General features: G+C 43.9%; 1 protein-coding gene across 4 annotated transcripts in view; it reads left to right on the top strand.

Moving 5' to 3' along the window:
* IQCA1 (IQ motif containing with AAA domain 1) overlaps positions 1-18,415 on the top strand; it is a 167,760-nt gene that overhangs the window by 76,293 nt on the left and 73,052 nt on the right. For all 4 annotated transcript variants that reach the window (XM_049888514.1, XM_049888516.1, XM_049888515.1 and 1 more), the window contains 2 exons: positions 3,120-3,204; positions 12,340-12,471. In XM_049888514.1, the coding sequence (XP_049744471.1) occupies positions 3,120-3,204; positions 12,340-12,471 (217 nt within the window). The remainder of the gene's footprint in view (positions 1-3,119; positions 3,205-12,339; positions 12,472-18,415) is intronic.

Below are 18,415 nucleotides of genomic sequence, written 5' to 3'. Positions count from 1 at the left end.
CTCTAAGCGGCTGGGTCACAAGGGATGGGGCGAGGGAGAGAGTCCCAGCCAGCACAAACTGGGGTGCCTGGGCACCTCACAAAGCAGGGCTGCAGGTGCTGTGGGACCGGAAGTCAGCTTGCCACGCGAGGGACGGCAAGTGATGGAGTGTGTGCACAAGGAAGGGGGTGCACACAGGTATGTGAGTGTGGGTGTGTGTGTACACGCATGGTGTGTGCATGGGTGTATATGTGTGTGCACATAGATGTGTGCACGTATGTGTGTGCATGTGTTCACATGTGTCCGTGCATGTGGGTAGCAAAGGGCTGTTAAGTTACGCGGTCGTTTTCTACGTTAAAGTTTTAAACGTTTGCCACACAGCAGTATTTACATCTTCTGGGTTTTCAATGGCTGATTTTTGGGAAGTAGGTCACCAGGCCTTTCTTTGGAAGCACCTCCGGATAGACTTGAACCCCCAACCTTTCAGTTAGTGGCCAAGTGCATCAACCATCACACCAGCCAGGGACGCTGGTGCGAAGCAGGGGGGTAAACCTCCTGGCACCCAGGTACACGTCAAGGCCGGGGCGCAGTACCAAGGTGCTGTTCTCTACCGCAGCGCACCTAGAAAGCACACGTCTGTGTGCTTGAGAACTTCCCGTTACTTGCTGACTTTTTTGGTAGGACGGTGGCGCTATTAAGTGTCATGGATTGAATTGTGTCCCCCAAAAATATGTTATCAACTTGACTAGGCCGTGATCCCCAGTATTCTGTGGTTGTCCACCATTTTGTCATCTGATGTGGTTTTCTTATGTGTTATGAATCCTGTCTCTGTGATGTTAATGAGTTGGGATTAGAGGCAGCTATGCTAATGAGGCAGTACTCAATCTACAAGATTAGTTTGTGTCTTAAGCCAGTCTCTTTTGAGATATAAAAGAAGTGAACGGAGAGACCAAAACCAAACTCATTGCCACTGAGTCAATTCCAACTCATAGCAACCGTATAGGACAGAGCAGAACTGCCCCACAGGGTTTCCAAAGAGGTGGGTCCAAACTGCCTACCTTTTGATTAGTGGCTGAGCTCTTAACCACCGAGCCACCAGAGCAGAGAGACATGGGGACCTTGTACCACCAAGAAAACAGCACCAGGAGCAGAGCTCATCCTTTGGACCTGCGGTTCCTGCATGGAGAAGCTCCTAGACCAGGGGAAGAATGATGACAAGGACCTTCCTCCAGAGCCGACAGAGAGAGGAAGCCTTCCCCTGGAGCTGGCACCCTGAATTCGGACTTCTAGCCTCCTAGACTGTGAGAGAATAAATTTCTCTTTGTTAAAGTCATCCACTTGTGGTATTTCTGTTATAGCAGCACTGGATAATTAAGGGAAACCGTGGTGGTGTAGTGGTTAAGAGCTACGGCTGCTAACCAAGAGGTCGGCAGTTCAAATCTGCCAGGCGCTCCTTGGAAACTCTATGGGGCACTTCTACTCTGCCCTATAGAGTCACTATGAGTCGGAATTGACTCGACAGCAGTGGGCTAGATAATTAAGACATTAACAAATATGATTTTTGGTATGATGAAGAGCCACATAACGCGGTGAACGAGTACTTTCCAAATGACCAAGACCTGACGTTGCAGAAACACACGTGGATAAACACCCATGAGATAGGCCCGTGGATTTTAATATCCCTGGGGAAGGATTGTTCGTTGATACGGCGTCAGAGTCCACACTGCAGCTACACCAAAGCCAAAAACCAAACCCTTTGCTGTCAAGTCGATTCCGACTCACAGCGACCCCATGTGTTACAGAGTAGAACTGAGCTGCATAGGGTCTTCTTGGCTGTAGACTTTCTTCATGGCACCGCATGGTGGGTTGGAACCACCAGCCTTTAAGTTAGTACCCACTTACAAACCATTTTCACCACCAGGGACCCTACATTGCAACCAGCCTTTAGGAAACCCCCTCTTGTCAAGCTGTGGCGTAGAGCCAAAGCAGGACATGTACCGCTATCTAAGAAGGCTATTAACGTACCCTTCCCTTTTCCAGTTACGTACCTGTGTGAGACCAGGTTTTCTTGCCACACTCCAACCCAAACATGTTACAACAGAGCGAATACAGGAGCAGAAGTGAGAAGCCAATTACTTTACGTTTTAAGCCCGACATCAGATTTGCAGAGATGTGAAACTGCACCACTCTTCTCACGAATTTTTTTTTTTTTTTTGGAAACTGTATTTTCCATAAAAAATATTTTTTTTGTGCTAGCAAATAATGGGTTTATTACTGCTATTTTTAAGCAAATTAAAAATGTACATTTTAGAAATTTCTCTGCTTTAATTTCTGATATAGTAAATATCAGAGATAAATAAAAGCACTTGGAGGTCTTCAAATAATATTAAGAGTGTACAGCGTCCTGAGGCCGAAAGTTTGAGCGCCGCTGCCGTAGAGGCATTTTACACACAGGGGGTCTCCTCTGAGCCTTGGGTTTTATGCGTAAATGAAACTGGCTTGGTCGTCTTTTTTCTGTGTGTGAGATAAATAAAGCACTCTTGTCAAAGTCAATTCCTCTTAGAAATATTAACTACATATCCCTTCTGAAATCCTTCAACACTAAATGTCAAAGTAGAAATTATATGATTACAGAAAAAAAAAAAAAATACTATTTGGAACCCGTAAGATATAGGGCCTTCAACTTAGTAACACATAAAGCAAGCACGTATGTTTCATGCAATATTACTAGATTTATTATTTGAACAACTCCGTCCTTCTGTTTAGTTTAAAATCCTGTGTTTATCCTAAGTTTTAAACAGGAAGAAATGATTTGCACATCTGTCTTCATTCTCAACTCAAGCACAGAACATCTCAATATTCAAATTTAAAAAGAGAGGGGAAGAAAAGTACAATCTGTTCTAAAGAGAGATGTGTTTGTCTCAGGCTCAGAATCGCCCAGAGGAAGGAAACCCACTGCTGAGAGTCGCAGGTTCCTTCCACACCTTAGAGGCATCGCGTCCCCCGGGCTGACAGGCAGGGGACCCCACCCTAACGACCATCACTCCTGTAGATGAACACAAGTGGAACCAGCTAGAGGGGTGCACAACAGAGAGGACCGCGTTGGTTTCTGCTTTAATTTGCCTTTTTTTCTTCCTCAGGAATTTAACTGGCGCATTTCCTGACTATCCTAAAGTAGAAGAAGGAGGCTCAGCTCTTATTTTTTCTAACAAGACCCCACAACAGGTACAGATACGCTTGACAAACACAACATAAATACTTCATTATCAGGTTTCTTTACATTTGGCGCAGTGGTTAAGAGCTCGGCTGCTAGCCAGAAGGTCAGCGGTTCAAATCCACCAGCTGTCTCTTGGAAACCCTGTGAGGCAGTTCTGCTCTGTCCTATAGGGTCCCTATGAGTCGGAATCGACTCGATGGCAATGGGTTTGGTTTGGTTTGGTTTTTTAGTGTTAGTTGGCTTTGGTTATTTTCTTAACAAATGCTTGCTTGGAAATACTTCCAATGTTCATTAATATTTTCAAGTTTATTTCAAGATGAATTCATCCTTTTTGCTGCCCTTTGAAAGATACGATGGCATGCAATGCTCATTTTCTTAGTAAATTCCAAAGAGCTTGATTTCCGGAGCCTTTTATATTCTTAAGAGCCCAGGTGGCACAGTGGTTAAGCTCTTGGCTGCTAATGGAAAGGTGGGCAGTTCAAATCCAAAGCCACTCTCAGGGAGAAGGATGTGGCAGTCTGCTTCTGTAGAAATTACAGCCTTGGGAACTCTATGGGGCAGTTCTATTCTGTCCTATAGGGTTGCTATGAGTCAGAACCAACTCAACAGCAATAGGCTTGGTTTGGAGGCTTACATTCTTACTCAAATGGTTTGCTCGTGACTGCTGATGGGAAGATTGGTGGTTCTAACCCACCCAACAGCTCTGCGGAAGAAAGGCCTAGCAAACCGCTTCCAAAAAGATTGTAGCTAAGAAAACTCTGCGTAATACGTGGGGTCACCGTGAGTTGGAATCGACTCAGAGTCAACTGGTTTTATGTTCTTGCTTCTCGGTCTCATCTCCTGTCCCCGTGTCCCTGTCATCTCACCGTAACTCCAGCCATCCACTCACCGTCCATCTGGTGTCTCATGATGCTGTGCCCTTCAGTGCCTTCGTGCAGGACGTGCTCTTCCCCCTCTAGGGCACCCTCTTCCCCTCTTCCTCCAGTGAACCCCTGCTCATCTGTCAAGGCCCGGCTCCTCGCCATATTAGTGCTCGGCAGGACAAACACCGTTTGATCATCTTTGCCAATGTTTCATTGGCATTTAATGAGATTGACCCCTGAAGCTGTTTTTATAAAACGTCTTAATGAACTAGAAATAGGAAAACCCTAGAGTTGCTAAGAGTATTTATCATGGAACCCAAGAGAAGAAGTGTGCTGTACTCCAGGATGAAACCTCAGCGTTAGAACCTTTCCGTATGAGTCTTAGCTAATATTGCTCGGCAAGTCCTAACAAACGCAATAGGAAAAAGAAAAGGAGTTATGGGTAAAGAGTGATAGTTTTACCCCTGTTTTCAGATCACGTGGTTATTTTTCCAGAAAACCCAAAAAACTTCCTAAGAAATGTACAGAATTATATTAACAAAATTTTACTGAAGAAAATGAAAGAAGATTGGAAGAAATAGACCGAGGGAGTGTTTTCCCAACCAGAAACGTGGTTAATGCAATTCAAAAAAAAATAAAAACAATTTTTTAGCTGACAAAATTACTCTCAAGTTGATCTCAAAGAATGAATGCATACAAATATCCCAGAACTTTTTGGGAAAAAGCCTTCTAATGTACGAGCTTGTGTGTGTGTGCGTGCATGTTTGTGTATGTGTGTTTTCATTTCTCTTGGGTATATAGCTAGGAATAGAATTGCTGGGTCACATAGTAATTCTATATTTAACTTAAAAAAAAAAACTGCCCAGCTCTTTTCCAAAATGGCCGAGCCATTTCAGCCACCAGCGATGTTTGAGGGTTCCCCTTTCTCTATATCCTCAGCAACATTTGTTATTGTCTGTCTTTTTATTACAACCATTCTAGTGGGATGTGAAATGTTATCTCATTGTGGGTTTAATTTTCATTTCCATATTGACTAATGATGCTGAGCATCTTTTCATGTGCATATTAGCTATTCCTATACCTTCCTTTGTGTGCTGGTTCAAGCCTTTTGCCCATTTTTTGATTGGGTCATCCGTCTTCTTATTACTGAGGTGTAAAGATTTTTTATACGTTCGGGATACAAGTCCTTCATCAGGTATATATTTCACGAATATCTTCACCCAGTCTGTTGCTTCTATTTCCATCTACCTAATGGGGTCATGAACCACAGTTTTGAATTTCGATGAGGTCCAATTTATCCATTTTTTTCTTGGTGTAGTTTTAATTTGTATTGCTTTTCATATGTTGAATATGTTTTTATGATGCTTCAAATCCATTGGATTTTCTTTTCTGAGAATTGTTCGTATCCTTTGGTTATTTTTACGTTGGGTTTTTGATCTTTTTGATATAGAGCTGCAGGGTCTCTTTATATATTAGAAAAATGATCCTTTTCCTGTGATACTCGTCACAAATAGTTCTCCCAGTACCAGACGTCATTCGACTTTACCCAGGGTTGTTTTACCACACAGCTTTCCGTTTTTATGTAGTCGAATTTATCAATTTTTTCTTCTATGGTTTCTGGGCTATGCACCATAGTTAGAAAGGTATTTCCCACTCTTCTGAGCTTATGAAATATTTCTTTTTTGGTTTCTTTTGTTTTACTTTTTTTCATTTAAATCTTTGGTCCATTTGGATCATTCTGGAGTTAAATATAGAGAGGTAAAGATCTAATTTTATTCTTTTTCTCAGATGACACCCAGGTTATTCCAATAACATTTATTAAATGGCTCTTTTTTCCTCACACATTAGAGAGGCCACCTTTACTATACACTAAATTTCCATACGTATTTGAGAATATGTCTTGATTTTCTATTCCCTTTCACTGATTTGTCTTTCTATTCATTGGCCTATACCATATTGTTTTAATCACTGAGTTCTTAATACTTTTTAATGTCTGGCAGCAATGATTCTTCCTCATTACCCTTTGATTTCATACTTTCCCTGGTTATTCTAGCTTATTTACTTTCTACATAGAGTTTAGAATCAGCTTGTCATTCCCTCCCCCACCCACCCCCCAACACACACCCCAACAGAACGCTACTGGCATTTTTGTTTGGATCACGTTATGCTTACAGATGAAGTTAGGGCGAGTCGCCATATTTAAAAATTGGTGAGTGTTTCCACCTAAGAACACAGTATGCTCTTCCATCTGTCCAAGACTTCTTCACTTGCATTCCCAGAAGCGTGTAGACTGTTCTTCGTATAGAATTCACGTTTATTAATGAGTTTATTCCTAGCTATTTTATCTCTGTGTTGTTGTTTCTATTCCAGAGGGACCCTTTTCTTCCATCTGGCTGCTCTTTGTGCACACAAAAGTTACTGTTTTCTGCATATTAATTTTGTAATGCCGCCAAATCAGCAAACTCTCATTGTCTAAAGTAGTTTTTCAGTAGATTTTCTTTGGTTTTCTGGGTATAGAACACACCTGCAAAAGGGGATCATTTTACGTCTTCCATCGCAAGTTCTCCATCTCTGTCTTCTCTCTTGTCTTATAGCGTTCCGTAGTTTCTAGGGGGCAGTGTTCAATGGTGAAGGTGACGGTGACCGGCCTTGTGTTTTTCCTGGCTTTAATGGGAGGGTTTCTATATGAATTCCATTAAGCATGATAATGGTTTTGGAACTGAAATGGAGTATTTTGTCATGTTAGAGAAGTATCTATCTATTCCAATTTCATGAGTTTTCTTTTTTAAGATTAAGAATGGAGGTTGAATTTTCTAAAATGTTCTTTTAGCAACCACAATGCCGGTCTATGGTTTTTCTTTCTGGATCTGTTTATACCGTGAAGCGTATTCATAGACATCCTAAACTTGAGCCATTCTTGCCTTCTGGAGCAATTACCACTTGATCGTGGTGTTTTACTTACTTAGTGGGTTGTGGTTTTAGTCTGCTAAATTTTGTTTTGAATTTTTGCATTAATACTCATAAGGAAGACGGGTCTGTGATTCTATTTGCAATCACTTTTGGGTTTGATATCAATGTTTTGTTCATTTCATAAACACATTTGTATTATGTCTATCTTTTACAAACATAAATTTAACCATTCACTTACGCTGTTGTAACGATTATACTTGGCGTACTGAGGTTTCATCCTGCTTCCACTACTTCGAGTACGCCTAATTAGTCCTAACACTAGCAACAAATGCTCAGACTTACGGAATGATTTCAGTGTGCCAAGTGCCGATTCTCAGTACCGGTATCAGTACATTTAGTTATTACATCAGTCCAGTGGGGTAGGCTTTGCTAGCGTCTCTATTCACAGAAGAGAAAACTGAGACCCAGATGGGAAAAGTGGCAGAACTAGTATGCGGTGGAATTGTGATTCTTAACCAGTAGACTATACTGGAAGGAACCCTGGTGGTGCATTGGTTAAGCACCCATCTGCTAACAGAAAGGTTGGCAGTTCAAACCGACCAGCAGCTTTGCAGGCGAAAAGACCTGGCAACCAGCTCCCATAAGTATGACCGCCTAGGAAGTCCAGTGGGGCAGTTCCGTAGGGGCAGTTCTACTGTGATATGCTGTCACCATGAGTCGGGATCAACTTGACGGCAGACAACAACAGCACAGCCGCAGGCTCTATCCACTCTTCCATCATCTCCCTTTTAAAGTTCTGCTGCTTTGTGGTCCTCCTTGCTTTACTTAATGCACTAACCAAACATGTTTAGTTTTCTTTTGTTCTTAGCTTGACTATAAGCTAGCTCCAATTTTTCACATTCTCACGAGCCATTTAGACATTCCAACATTCTTCGTCCTATAATTGCTACCTAACCAGACTAACACAAAACATGTTGGCTCCTGGCCGTGCACTTTCAAGACACGACTTGCGCCTGACGATTTAGCTGGAGGGACAAAACCTAAACATGTAGAAGGCTGAATAACACCAGACTAAAGTTACAGTCACTCAAGACACTCCTTGATGGACAGCCAGACAATAGGGCAGGTGTGTGTGCTCACAGCTCAGGGGAGGACAGGAATCCTCCAGAGCTGAGGGCAGGCTTTGGGAGCTGAGCCTGGCTCTGATAAGGGAGTAGGGGAAGGGCATTTCCAGCTGAAAAGAGGAAGCCTGTGTGCTTGACCCTGAGGGCTCCAGCAGGGGAGGACAGGGAGACAGGGAGGCTGACTGCGGGGTCAGCAGTGCTGAGGTTGGGAACCCCTGATCTGCAGCATTGTTTGCACTGCCCCCTAGGCGTCCAGCTACTTAAACTTAAGTAACTCCCTATTAAAGACTGTTAGGTGTTTTGCCTTTTTTTAATGCTATAAACAATGCAGACGTGAACAGATTTCTCCATCATCTATGGCAGGGGTCAGCAAACTACAGACAAGGGGCCAAACCCGGCCTGCTGCCCGTTTTTGTTAATAATGTTTTGTCGGAACACATCCATGCCCATTTCTTTACGTGTGGTCTGTGGCCGCTTTCACGCTACAATGGCAGACTTGAGCAGCTGTAGCGGACGCTGTGTATTCCTCAAGCCGAGAGTATTTACTGTTTGACCCTTTATGGGAAAAGTTTGTTGACTCCTGATCTATGAGAACTTGTCTAATTATTTCCTTAGTATAAATTCCTCAGGTGGCATCGATGTGTCAAAGGGTATACACATTAACAATTTTGATACGTACTTGGTCCATTTTCCTCGAAAAATGTAATGCTAATTTGTCTCCGGGCAATGTCTGAAATTGACTTTTTTCTGCATGCTCGCGAACTCCAGTTATTATCATAATTTAAAACTTTTACCAACCTTAAGCCATTGAAAAAATCTATTGCCGTTGAGTCGATTCTGACTCATAGATACCCCAAAGGACACAGCAGAACTGCCCCATAGGGTTTCCAAGGAGCGCCTGGTGGATTTGAACTGCTGACCTTTTGTTTAGCAGCCATAGCTCTTAACCAGTACACCACCAGAGTTTCCTTACCAACCCTATAGGTGAAAAACAATGTAGCAACGTTATTTTAAATTTACATTTCTTTGCTAGTGAGCTTTAAAATTTTATTTTGTAAAATGTCTGTTCATATGCTTTGCCATCTCTTTTACTGGGGTGTTTATATTTTTCTTATTATTTTCTAAGAACTCTTCATATGTTAAAGATTCCCATTGTCATATATGTTGCAAATATATTCCCCAATTTATATATGATTTTAAATTCACATGATTTTTTTGCCACTTGAATTTTATGTAGTCAACTATAGCAGTGTTTTTTTGTTTTTTTCTTTATGATTTCTGCTTATGGTGACATGCCTTATAAAATTATTCTTTACCCTCTGATTGACACAGTGGCTATAACACTAGACTAGGCTCAAACATAGCCATCGTGAGGATGGTGCCGTGTTTCTTCCTGTTGTACATGGGGTCGCTATGACTTGGAACCAGCTGGACGGCAGCTAACAACAACTCTCTTATTAAATATTCAAACAATTTCTCCTGGTACCTTACGGTTTAATTTTTTACATTTAAATATTTAATGCATCCGATTTTTTTTTTTTTTTTTTGGTATAGTGAATAAGGTAAAAAAAAAGGATCGGCTTAATTTTGTCAAATGGTGAGCCTATCGTCCCAATACTATTTGTTGAATAGTCCATCCTTCTAACTGATTTGAAATGTCTTCATAGATTACTGAATTCCAGCTCACGCCTGAATCAGTCTCTGAGCACACTATTCTGACGTCATGCCACTTGGGTTTGAATCTCAGCTCCATGGCTTACTAACTCTATAGGACAGGGTAGAACTGTCCCACAGGGTCTCTAAGGCTGTAATCCTTACAGAACTTTCACACCTCTCTCCAGCGGAGCGGCCAGTGAGTTCGAACCTCCGATCTTTCAGTTAGCAGCCAAGCACTTTAACCACTGTGCCACCAGGGCTCCTTATGTATATATACACACATATTTAAAAAATGTCTTTGGAAGAATATCTAAGCTATTTGGGCTGACTTTAGAAAGTGGAACTTGGTGGATCAGGGTGAAGAGAAAGCGTTTTACCACGTATTCATTCATAGTTTTTGAATTGTTTTCCATGTAAATGTGTTACCTATTCAAAAAGTCAAATGAATAAACTAAGTAAGGATATAAGGGAATAAAGACACATAATTGACAAGGCTGGAAAAGATACAAAGAAGATCTCCTCTCTTTTTTCAGCTGCTCACATTTTATACCTTAGGCTATTTTTTAAAAAGCCTTTACATTTGTGAAATTTCCAAATTTCCAAGGACCAAGCAATGCCCATGATCCATAAACACAAAAGTCAGAACACGAAAGTCCTGGGCAGCTGCGGCTTGATTCTCTGAGTTGAGGTGAGCCTGATCCCCAAGGAAAGCATGGCTATTTTAATAGCAAAAAAAGGGACCTTTAATTCAGCCTAAAAATACCATATTTATGACCAAATAATGCACACATCTCTGAGTCTCACACCAGCGAAATCTTCATGAGCGCCGGGGGGCAGGGGGAGCTTCAGGTAGTGTGAAGTTGCTGTCCTCTGGGCACTTTACTGCAGTTCAGGAAAAAAAGTCCAGGTGTGGCCACAATGTCCTGCTTTGTTCATGATAAAGCTATTTCTTAAACCTTTAAAGTTATAAACTAAGCTCCTAAGAATAACGTAGGTATAAATATCAAAAATACAATACAAGAACATAAACTTTAGCTTCTTAACCAATCTCTAATAAGGCATAATCAAGACAAGTTTACCCGAGGAGTTGTCGTTGTTAGGTGCGGTTGGGTCGGCTCCGACTCGTAGTGATCCTGTGTACAACAGAAGGAAGCACTGCCCCGTCCTGCACCATCCTCACAATTGTTTTATGCCGGAGCCCATTGTTGCAGCCACTGTGTCAATCCATCTTGTTGAGGATTTTCAATATAACATGCTATCGTCTTCCCCTCCCCTTAGCTGGGTGGCTCTCTCTTCAGAGGTTGACTACTGTCCTGAACGTGGCGTTTTCATTGCCTTACCCTTCCTTTATACTTTGACTCCATAGATTTGTATCCTGAAGCTGGAGGGCGTTACTTATATTTAACTATATGCGTGCTGTGGGGCAGTGGAGGGCCAGGGGAAGAACGCCCGCCTTCCATGCAGGAGTCCCAAGTTTGATTCCCATTCAGTGCACCTCAGGTGCAGCCATCACCCGTCTGTCAGTGGAGGCTCGAGTGTTGCTATGATGCTGAACAGGTTTCAGCAGAGCTTCTCGACTAAGAGACTAGCAAGAAAGGCCTGACAATCTACTTCCAAAATATCAGCCAGTGAAAACCCTTTGGATCACCATGGTCCAATCCCATTATGCATGGGTTCACGATGATTCTGGGGCTGGTTCACAGCAGCCAACAACAACAGGAAAAAAGTTGTATGTATATATTCTCCTGCAGCTTGTCTCTTTGCCATCAACATGAAATTCATCCCACTTGGTAACCTGTATCATGACTTGGGTCAGGCGTACCTTCGTCATCAAAGTGACACCTTTGTTTTTTTAAAAACTTTGAAGAGGTCTTGTGCAGGGGTGTAGCGAGAGTAACGAGCATCCAGGGGTGATCCCTAAGCTGTGCCCCCTGCAATTTCAGGGTGAATAGATGTTGATAGCAGTGATATGTCAGCAGAAATGCCTCCCCTCCCTTGTCCAGCTGCCTCAGTCAGGGACCTTTTACATCTGTCTCCCACTGAAGTCCCATCACTGCCTCTCATTGATGGAGTCACCAAAGGCAGATGGCAAACGGGAACCCCAGCAATGCCCGCGGGGGTATCTGCCTCAAGGCCCATGGCAGGCAGAGAAGGGAGCCCACCAGCACGAACTCTTCCTTCCAGACCAGAAATAGAGCTTTCCTTTGGTTTGTTGTTGTTGTCAGGCGCTGTTGAGTCTGTCTGACTCATAGTGACCCTATAGGACAGAACAGAGCTGCCCCCAGAGGGTTTCCAAGGAGCGGCTGGTGGATTCGAACTGCTGAACTTTTGGGGAGCAGCCGAGCGCTTAGCCACTATGCCACCAGGGCTTCCTTCCTTTGGTCCCACTAAAAAAAAAAAAAAAAAAACCCCACCGCCCTTGAGTCAATTCCAACTCATAGCGACCCTATAGGACAGAGTAGAACTGCCCCATAGATTCAAACTGCCAACCTCTTGGTTAGCAGCCGTAGTACTTACCACTGTGTCGCCAGGGTTTCCCTTCCTTTGGTAGGGATCTATTAAAACACTATGATTATTCTGTTTTTACCAGGTGATTGCCGATATCATTGCAAGCCAAGAAGAGGAGGAAAAAAGCAAAAAGAATAAAAATAAAGAAAAGGAAAAGAAACCCAAGAAAGCCAAAAAAGAAAAGGAAAAGAAAGTAACAAAGGACAAGTCTAAGGTAGGTAATTTGTTTGTCTGGATGCTGATATTTGATATCAGCTGAAACTTGACTTTTCTTTTTAATGACTTTTTTTTGCTCTGAATCAGGGCGGTGCTGCCACCTCAAATCCGTTGCCGCTGCAGCCATGCGTCGCCCAGGGAATCCATTCTCTCAGCCAACCGTTTTCAGCTTTTCTGTGTTGACTGCCAATTGGTTGCCAACTTCTCTATGTCCTATAAACCTCGATTAGGACAAGAGTGGTTTCAGGAACACAGATACTTTCCATGTTTATCCATATATGTGATCATTTTGAATTTTCATTCCTCAAAATGCATTATCCCAGTTATCTTTCCCCAAGGATAGAGTTAAGGGAAAACACCTGACAAGCTGTTGCCAGCAGAAAGTCGAAATAATCACCTTCTCCTCACTTATCAACTATCTCCTTATCGGACATTTTGCTTTTATGACAATAGTAACCAAAAAAAAAAATATCAGAATATTTTGCACAGTAATGATGTACGTCTGGCAGTAGTGAACGCTGAGGTGTGAGGCAAAAGTAACACTGGCTGCGATGGTTAAGGCTGTGTCAGCTTGGCTGGGCCATGATTCTCAGTGGTTTGGCAGTTATGTAATGATGTCATCATCCTCCATTTTGTGATCTGATGTGATCACCCTCCATTTTTGCATAATGCTGATTTCACATAACGACCTGGTCTTCGGAACCACATTGATAAGTGAGGAGAGGGTGTAGCTACTTTAAACCAAATATGTTCATTGAAAGCTGTCATTTAACACTGGCATCTTAGATGTATTTTAACAGAAATATTTGTTTATTATCCAAAGGAAAGCAAAGTCCGCACAGTGTCACTTTGAGTTTGTGCAGTGGGGTGGATAGCGGGAATGGGGCAGGGCTGCCAGCCTCTATTCTCTTGGGTGCGTGGACTTTGAGGAATCCGTGTCTTCCACCAGGAGTCCCTACGTGGGAAAAATGGTTAACACACTCGGCTGCCAACGTTGAAAGTTTGGAAGCTCGAATCTACTCAGAGTCTCCTCAGAAGAAAGGCCTGGCAATCTACTTCCCCAAACCAGCCGTTGAAGACCGTGGGGAGCACAGTGTTACTCTGACACACAGGGGGGGCTCCGTCGGTCGGAATCAGCCTGTGGGCACTGGTTTGGGGGCTTCCGCCACGTGGGAGGGGTGCACGCCCAGGGCTGTGGTGACGTCTCACCGTGAACTCCTTAGATGGGGGGGCCTTGCGCCATGTGGGAGGGGTGCACGCCCAGGGCCGTGGTGACGTCTCACCGTGAACTCCTTAGATGGGGGGGGGCCTTCCACCACGTGGGAGGGGTGCACGCCCAGGGCTGTGGTGACATCTCACCGTGAACGCCTTAGACAGGGGGCCTTGTGCCACGTGGGAGGGGTGCACCCCAGGGCTGTGGTGACATCTCACCGTGAACGCCTTAGACGGGGGGCCTTCCGCCACGTGGGAGGGGTGCACGCCCAGGGCCGTGGTGACGTCTCACCGTGAACTCCTTAGATGGGGGGGCCTTGCGCCATGTGGGAGGGGTGCACGCCCAGGGCCGTGGTGACGTCTCACCGTGAACGCCTTAGACGGGGGGCCTTCCGCCACGTGGGAGGGGTGCACGCCCAGGGCCGCGGTGACGTCTCACCGTGAACGCCTTAGACGGGGGGCCTTCCACCACGTGGGAGGGGTGCACGCCCAGGGCCGTGGTGACGTCTCACCGTGAACTCCTTAGATGGGGGGGCCTTCCGCCACGTGGGAGGGGTGCACGCCCAGGGCTGTGGTGACGTCTCACCTTGAACGCCTTAGATGGGTGATGGAGCTGTGGCTGGAAGCCTAGTGTCTTAGTTACCTAGTGTTGCTGTAACAGAAGTACCATAAATGGGCGACTTTAACAAACAGAAATGTATTTTCTCACATTTAGGAGTCTCGAAGTTAGAATTCAGGGCTCCGGCTCTAGGGAAAGGCTTTCTCTCTCTTTCAGCACTGGGGGAAGGTCTTTGTCTTCAGCTTCTGTTCCTTGGCCCCTTGGTGACCTTCATGTGGCCTGGAATCTGTCTTCCCCCATCTCTGCTTGCTGGCTTAATCTCCTGTCTTAATACACACCCTGCACTAATACTGCTTCATTAACGTAACAGAGAAAACCTATTCCTAAATGGGATTATAGGGTTTCCAATGCTGTAATCTTTACAGGAGCAGGCTGCCAGATCCTTCTCTCGAGGAACAGCTGGTGGGTTTGAACTGCCGACCTTTTGGGTAGCAGCTGAGCTCTTAACCATTGTACCACCAGGGCTCCTGCCACCACTGGTATTAAAAAACAAAAACAAAAACCCAGTGCTGTCGAGTTGATTCCGACTCATAGAGACCCTATAAGACAGAGTAGAACTGCCCCATAGGATTTCCAAGGAGCTGCTGGTAGATTCAAAGCACCAACTTTTTGGTTAGCAACCAAGCGCTTTAACTACTGTGCCACCAGGGCTCCTTCCATCACAGGTATAGGGTTAGGATTTATAACACATATTTTGGGGGGGACACCATTTAATCTATAACACCTAGGATCATCCTAAAACATGGATATGTTTAAAGGAGCACTTCTTACACGGTCCGATACTGTTTCTGACCAAAAATTTGCTCTGCGTAAAGGGTTTCCATCCTTAAAGGATGGTCCCACTGTGACTGTTTGGAGGGCACAGACCCGTTGCTGCCTTAGGTAGTAAGGGCCATGCTCTTCACTTTCCAGGACCTGGGTCCCGACACCCAGACCTGTGTGCTTATCTGCAGGGAAGCCCCTCAGTGGGCACTGGAGGCCATGCCTGGGAGCCCTGGGGCCCTGTTAGAATGAGAGAGAAACCGGAGGGCTACAGCCTCCTCGCAGCGGGAGTGTTGGGACCACGGGGCCAGGAGATGTGCAAAAAGAAGGGTGATCATGGACACAAAATAGGGGTGTCCAGAGTCTGTCTGAGACACTCACTGAATTTTTTTTTCAACTTTGCTTTTGGTTTGCCTTTTTTGCTTCTCCAGACATGTTTGCAATCTGAAAACAATTTCATGATTAATTTTTTTTTATAGTTTACATTTCCTACCACATGAAGGAACTCTCTCTGATCCCGGCGTATTCCCCTGAAACTCTTTAAATAGCATATTTGGCTGCTCTGTGTCAAACTCAGGGGCTTGGCGTGGTTCCCATAAATATTCCCAAGGCCTGCTGAAAAGGAGCCCTGGTGGCACAATGGGTAAAGAGCAGGGCTGCTAACTGAAAGGTTGGCAGTTTGAATCCACCAGCCACTCCTTGGAAACTGTATGGGGCAGGTCTGCTCTGTCCTATAGGGTAGCTATGAGTTGATACTGTCTCAATGGCAACAGGTTTGGTTTTTTTTTTTTTTTTTTCCTAGAGTCCATATAAACACGCAGCATCGCCCAAGGCGATGTTTGTGTTACCTGCCCTTAAGTCGGCCTCAGTTCATGGTGACACATATGTTAAAGTATAACTGTTCCATAGGGCTTTCTTGACACCATCTTTATGGAAGCAGATCACCTGGGCTTTTCTTCCATGACCACTGGGTGGATTCAAACCTCCAACCTTCAGGTTAGAAGTCAAGCATAAACCCATTTGCTCCACGAGGGACCTTTGAGACCCATAGTTCCTACTCTTCTGCTTGCACCCTGAAAGTTGTGACTTGTTCTAGGAAAAAAAGACAGCCTACTCAATAGCTAATTTTAAAAATCCGCTTCTCACTCTACAAGATAATTCTGAAGATGTGCCAAAGAACAGGGAGAATTGGAAGAATTTCAATTTTATTCTAAGCATTTCTTCTGCTCGGTATGTGTGAGGGGTTTTACACGTGCAGATCAAAAATTCACCGTTAGCAAAGCCTGTTCCATTAACCCTGCAGTGATGACCTGCACGATCTGGGCTTTGCCGTGTGAAGGTCCTCTATTAACTGCCTACTGAAGAGCAGCTCAAAGGTGAGCAGTTTGGGACAAAAAGCGAAGTTTGAGGACATTAGCATTTATAAGTACTTGCAAACAAAGGGGAAATCCTCAGGAATTACTTAGGAACAAATTTCTTTAAGAAAAGGACAGGTCTAAAACTTGAAATGTGATTATTAAAAGAAAAACGGTTGACAATGGTACTCTTTGATAAACACTGATATGTTTAAATTGGTACATTTCCTTCAGATCATATTCTCTTTTCCACTGATTTTTTAAAAGTCTTATCCTAGAATTATTCCGAGAGCATCCAGCATCATCCCTGAGACCACCTATTCAAATCCTTGTCTGAGAATTGGTATTTTGACCTGTAAAAAAAGACATTTCAACTGTCCCTGTGTAGCGGAAATGGTTTTCACTTGGTAAAAACTAAAAGGTTGGTGGTTCAAATCCAGCCAGCAGTGTCAAGGAAGAAAGGCCTGGCAATCTACTTCCATAAGACCACAGCCATTGAAAACCCTGTGGAGCACAGTTCTGCTCCTGACACACATAGGGTCACCGTGAGTTGGAATCGACTTGACAGCGATGGGTTTGGGGTTTTGCTGCTGTTGCCGTTGTATGTCATGGTTAGAAGGTGAGGTGGGAGAGGGGACGTAGTTCTGTTTAACTTCCGTGGACACTGACTTGGCCCTGACCCCACCCCACCACAGCGCAGCTCTATGATTGATCTGCCGGGTTTTTATCACACTCGATCAATTATGAAATGCTGGCTTGTGTATAGAATCAGAAAACTTGGGGGAAAATTGATGGGATTGTCTGAAGACTTCAACCAACCACTGCAAATAGAAAATAAAGACTCCTCAAAATAGCACAAAGGGGGAAAGCCAAAAGCTTCGGAAGCCCCTGAGGTAGTTACAAATGAACATAGACATGAAGAAAACGTATTATGCACGTGCCAAAAAAAGGTCACGAGAGCCATCGGGTGTCTCAGTTGAATTTCACAAACATTTCTGTGTACCTGCGCCAGGTATGGCCCCACCCCAGCAGGTGCAGGTGCTGTGGGGGTGCTATGGGGAATCCAGGTACTTACTTCCCTGCCTTCCCTAACCAAATTTAAAATGACAGAAAGGCTCTTTTGCTTTTAAAGGAAAAAAACCTGCTTTGTTGTTGTTGTTGTTAGGTGCCATCGAGTCAGTTCAACTCATAGTGACCCTATGTACCACAGAACAAAACACTGCCCAGTCCTGCGCCAACCTCACAATCGTTGTTATGCTTGAGCCCATTGTTACAGCCACTGTGTCAATCTATCTTGTTGAGGGTCTTCCTCTTTTCCGCTGACCCTGTACTTTACCAAACATGATGCCCTTCTCCAGGGACTGATCCCTCCTGACAACATGTTCAAAGTATGTAAGACGTGGTCTCGCCATCATTGCTTCTTTTTTTGTTTTTCTGGCAGTCCACGGGTATATTCAATATTCATCGCCAACACCGTAATTCAAAGGCGTCCATTCTTCCTCGGTTTCCAACTTTCACATTCCAATCACCAGTAATTATCAGTGCAACCTGATTGCATGTTTGATCAATTTCAGACTGCAGAGCTGGTAAAAATCTTCAGTTTCCTAATGTTTGACATTAGTGGTTGGTGCATAAATTTGAATAATAGTCATATTAACTGGTCTTCCTTGTAGGTGCGTGGGTATTTTCATATCACTGACAGCATTGTACTTCAGGGTAAATCTTGAAATGTTCTTTTTGACAATGAATGCAACACCATTCCTCTTCACGTTGTCATTTCCAGCATAGTAGACTGTATGATTGTCCGATTCAAAGTGGCCAATACCAGTCCATTTCAGGTTTTTTAATGCCTAGGATATCGATGCTTATGCGTTCCATTTCATTTTTGACGATTTCCAATTTTCCTGGATTCATACTTCATTCATTTCAGGTTCCGATTATTAATGGATGTTTGCAGCTGTTTCTTCTCATTTTGAGTCGTACCACATTAGCAA

Source organism: Elephas maximus, chromosome 6, assembly GCF_024166365.1.
Source record: "Elephas maximus indicus isolate mEleMax1 chromosome 6, mEleMax1 primary haplotype, whole genome shotgun sequence".
NCBI lineage: Eukaryota > Metazoa > Chordata > Mammalia > Proboscidea > Elephantidae > Elephas > Elephas maximus.
Note: the sequence above shows the minus strand (reverse complement) of the source record. Positions and strands in the feature narration are given on the sequence as shown.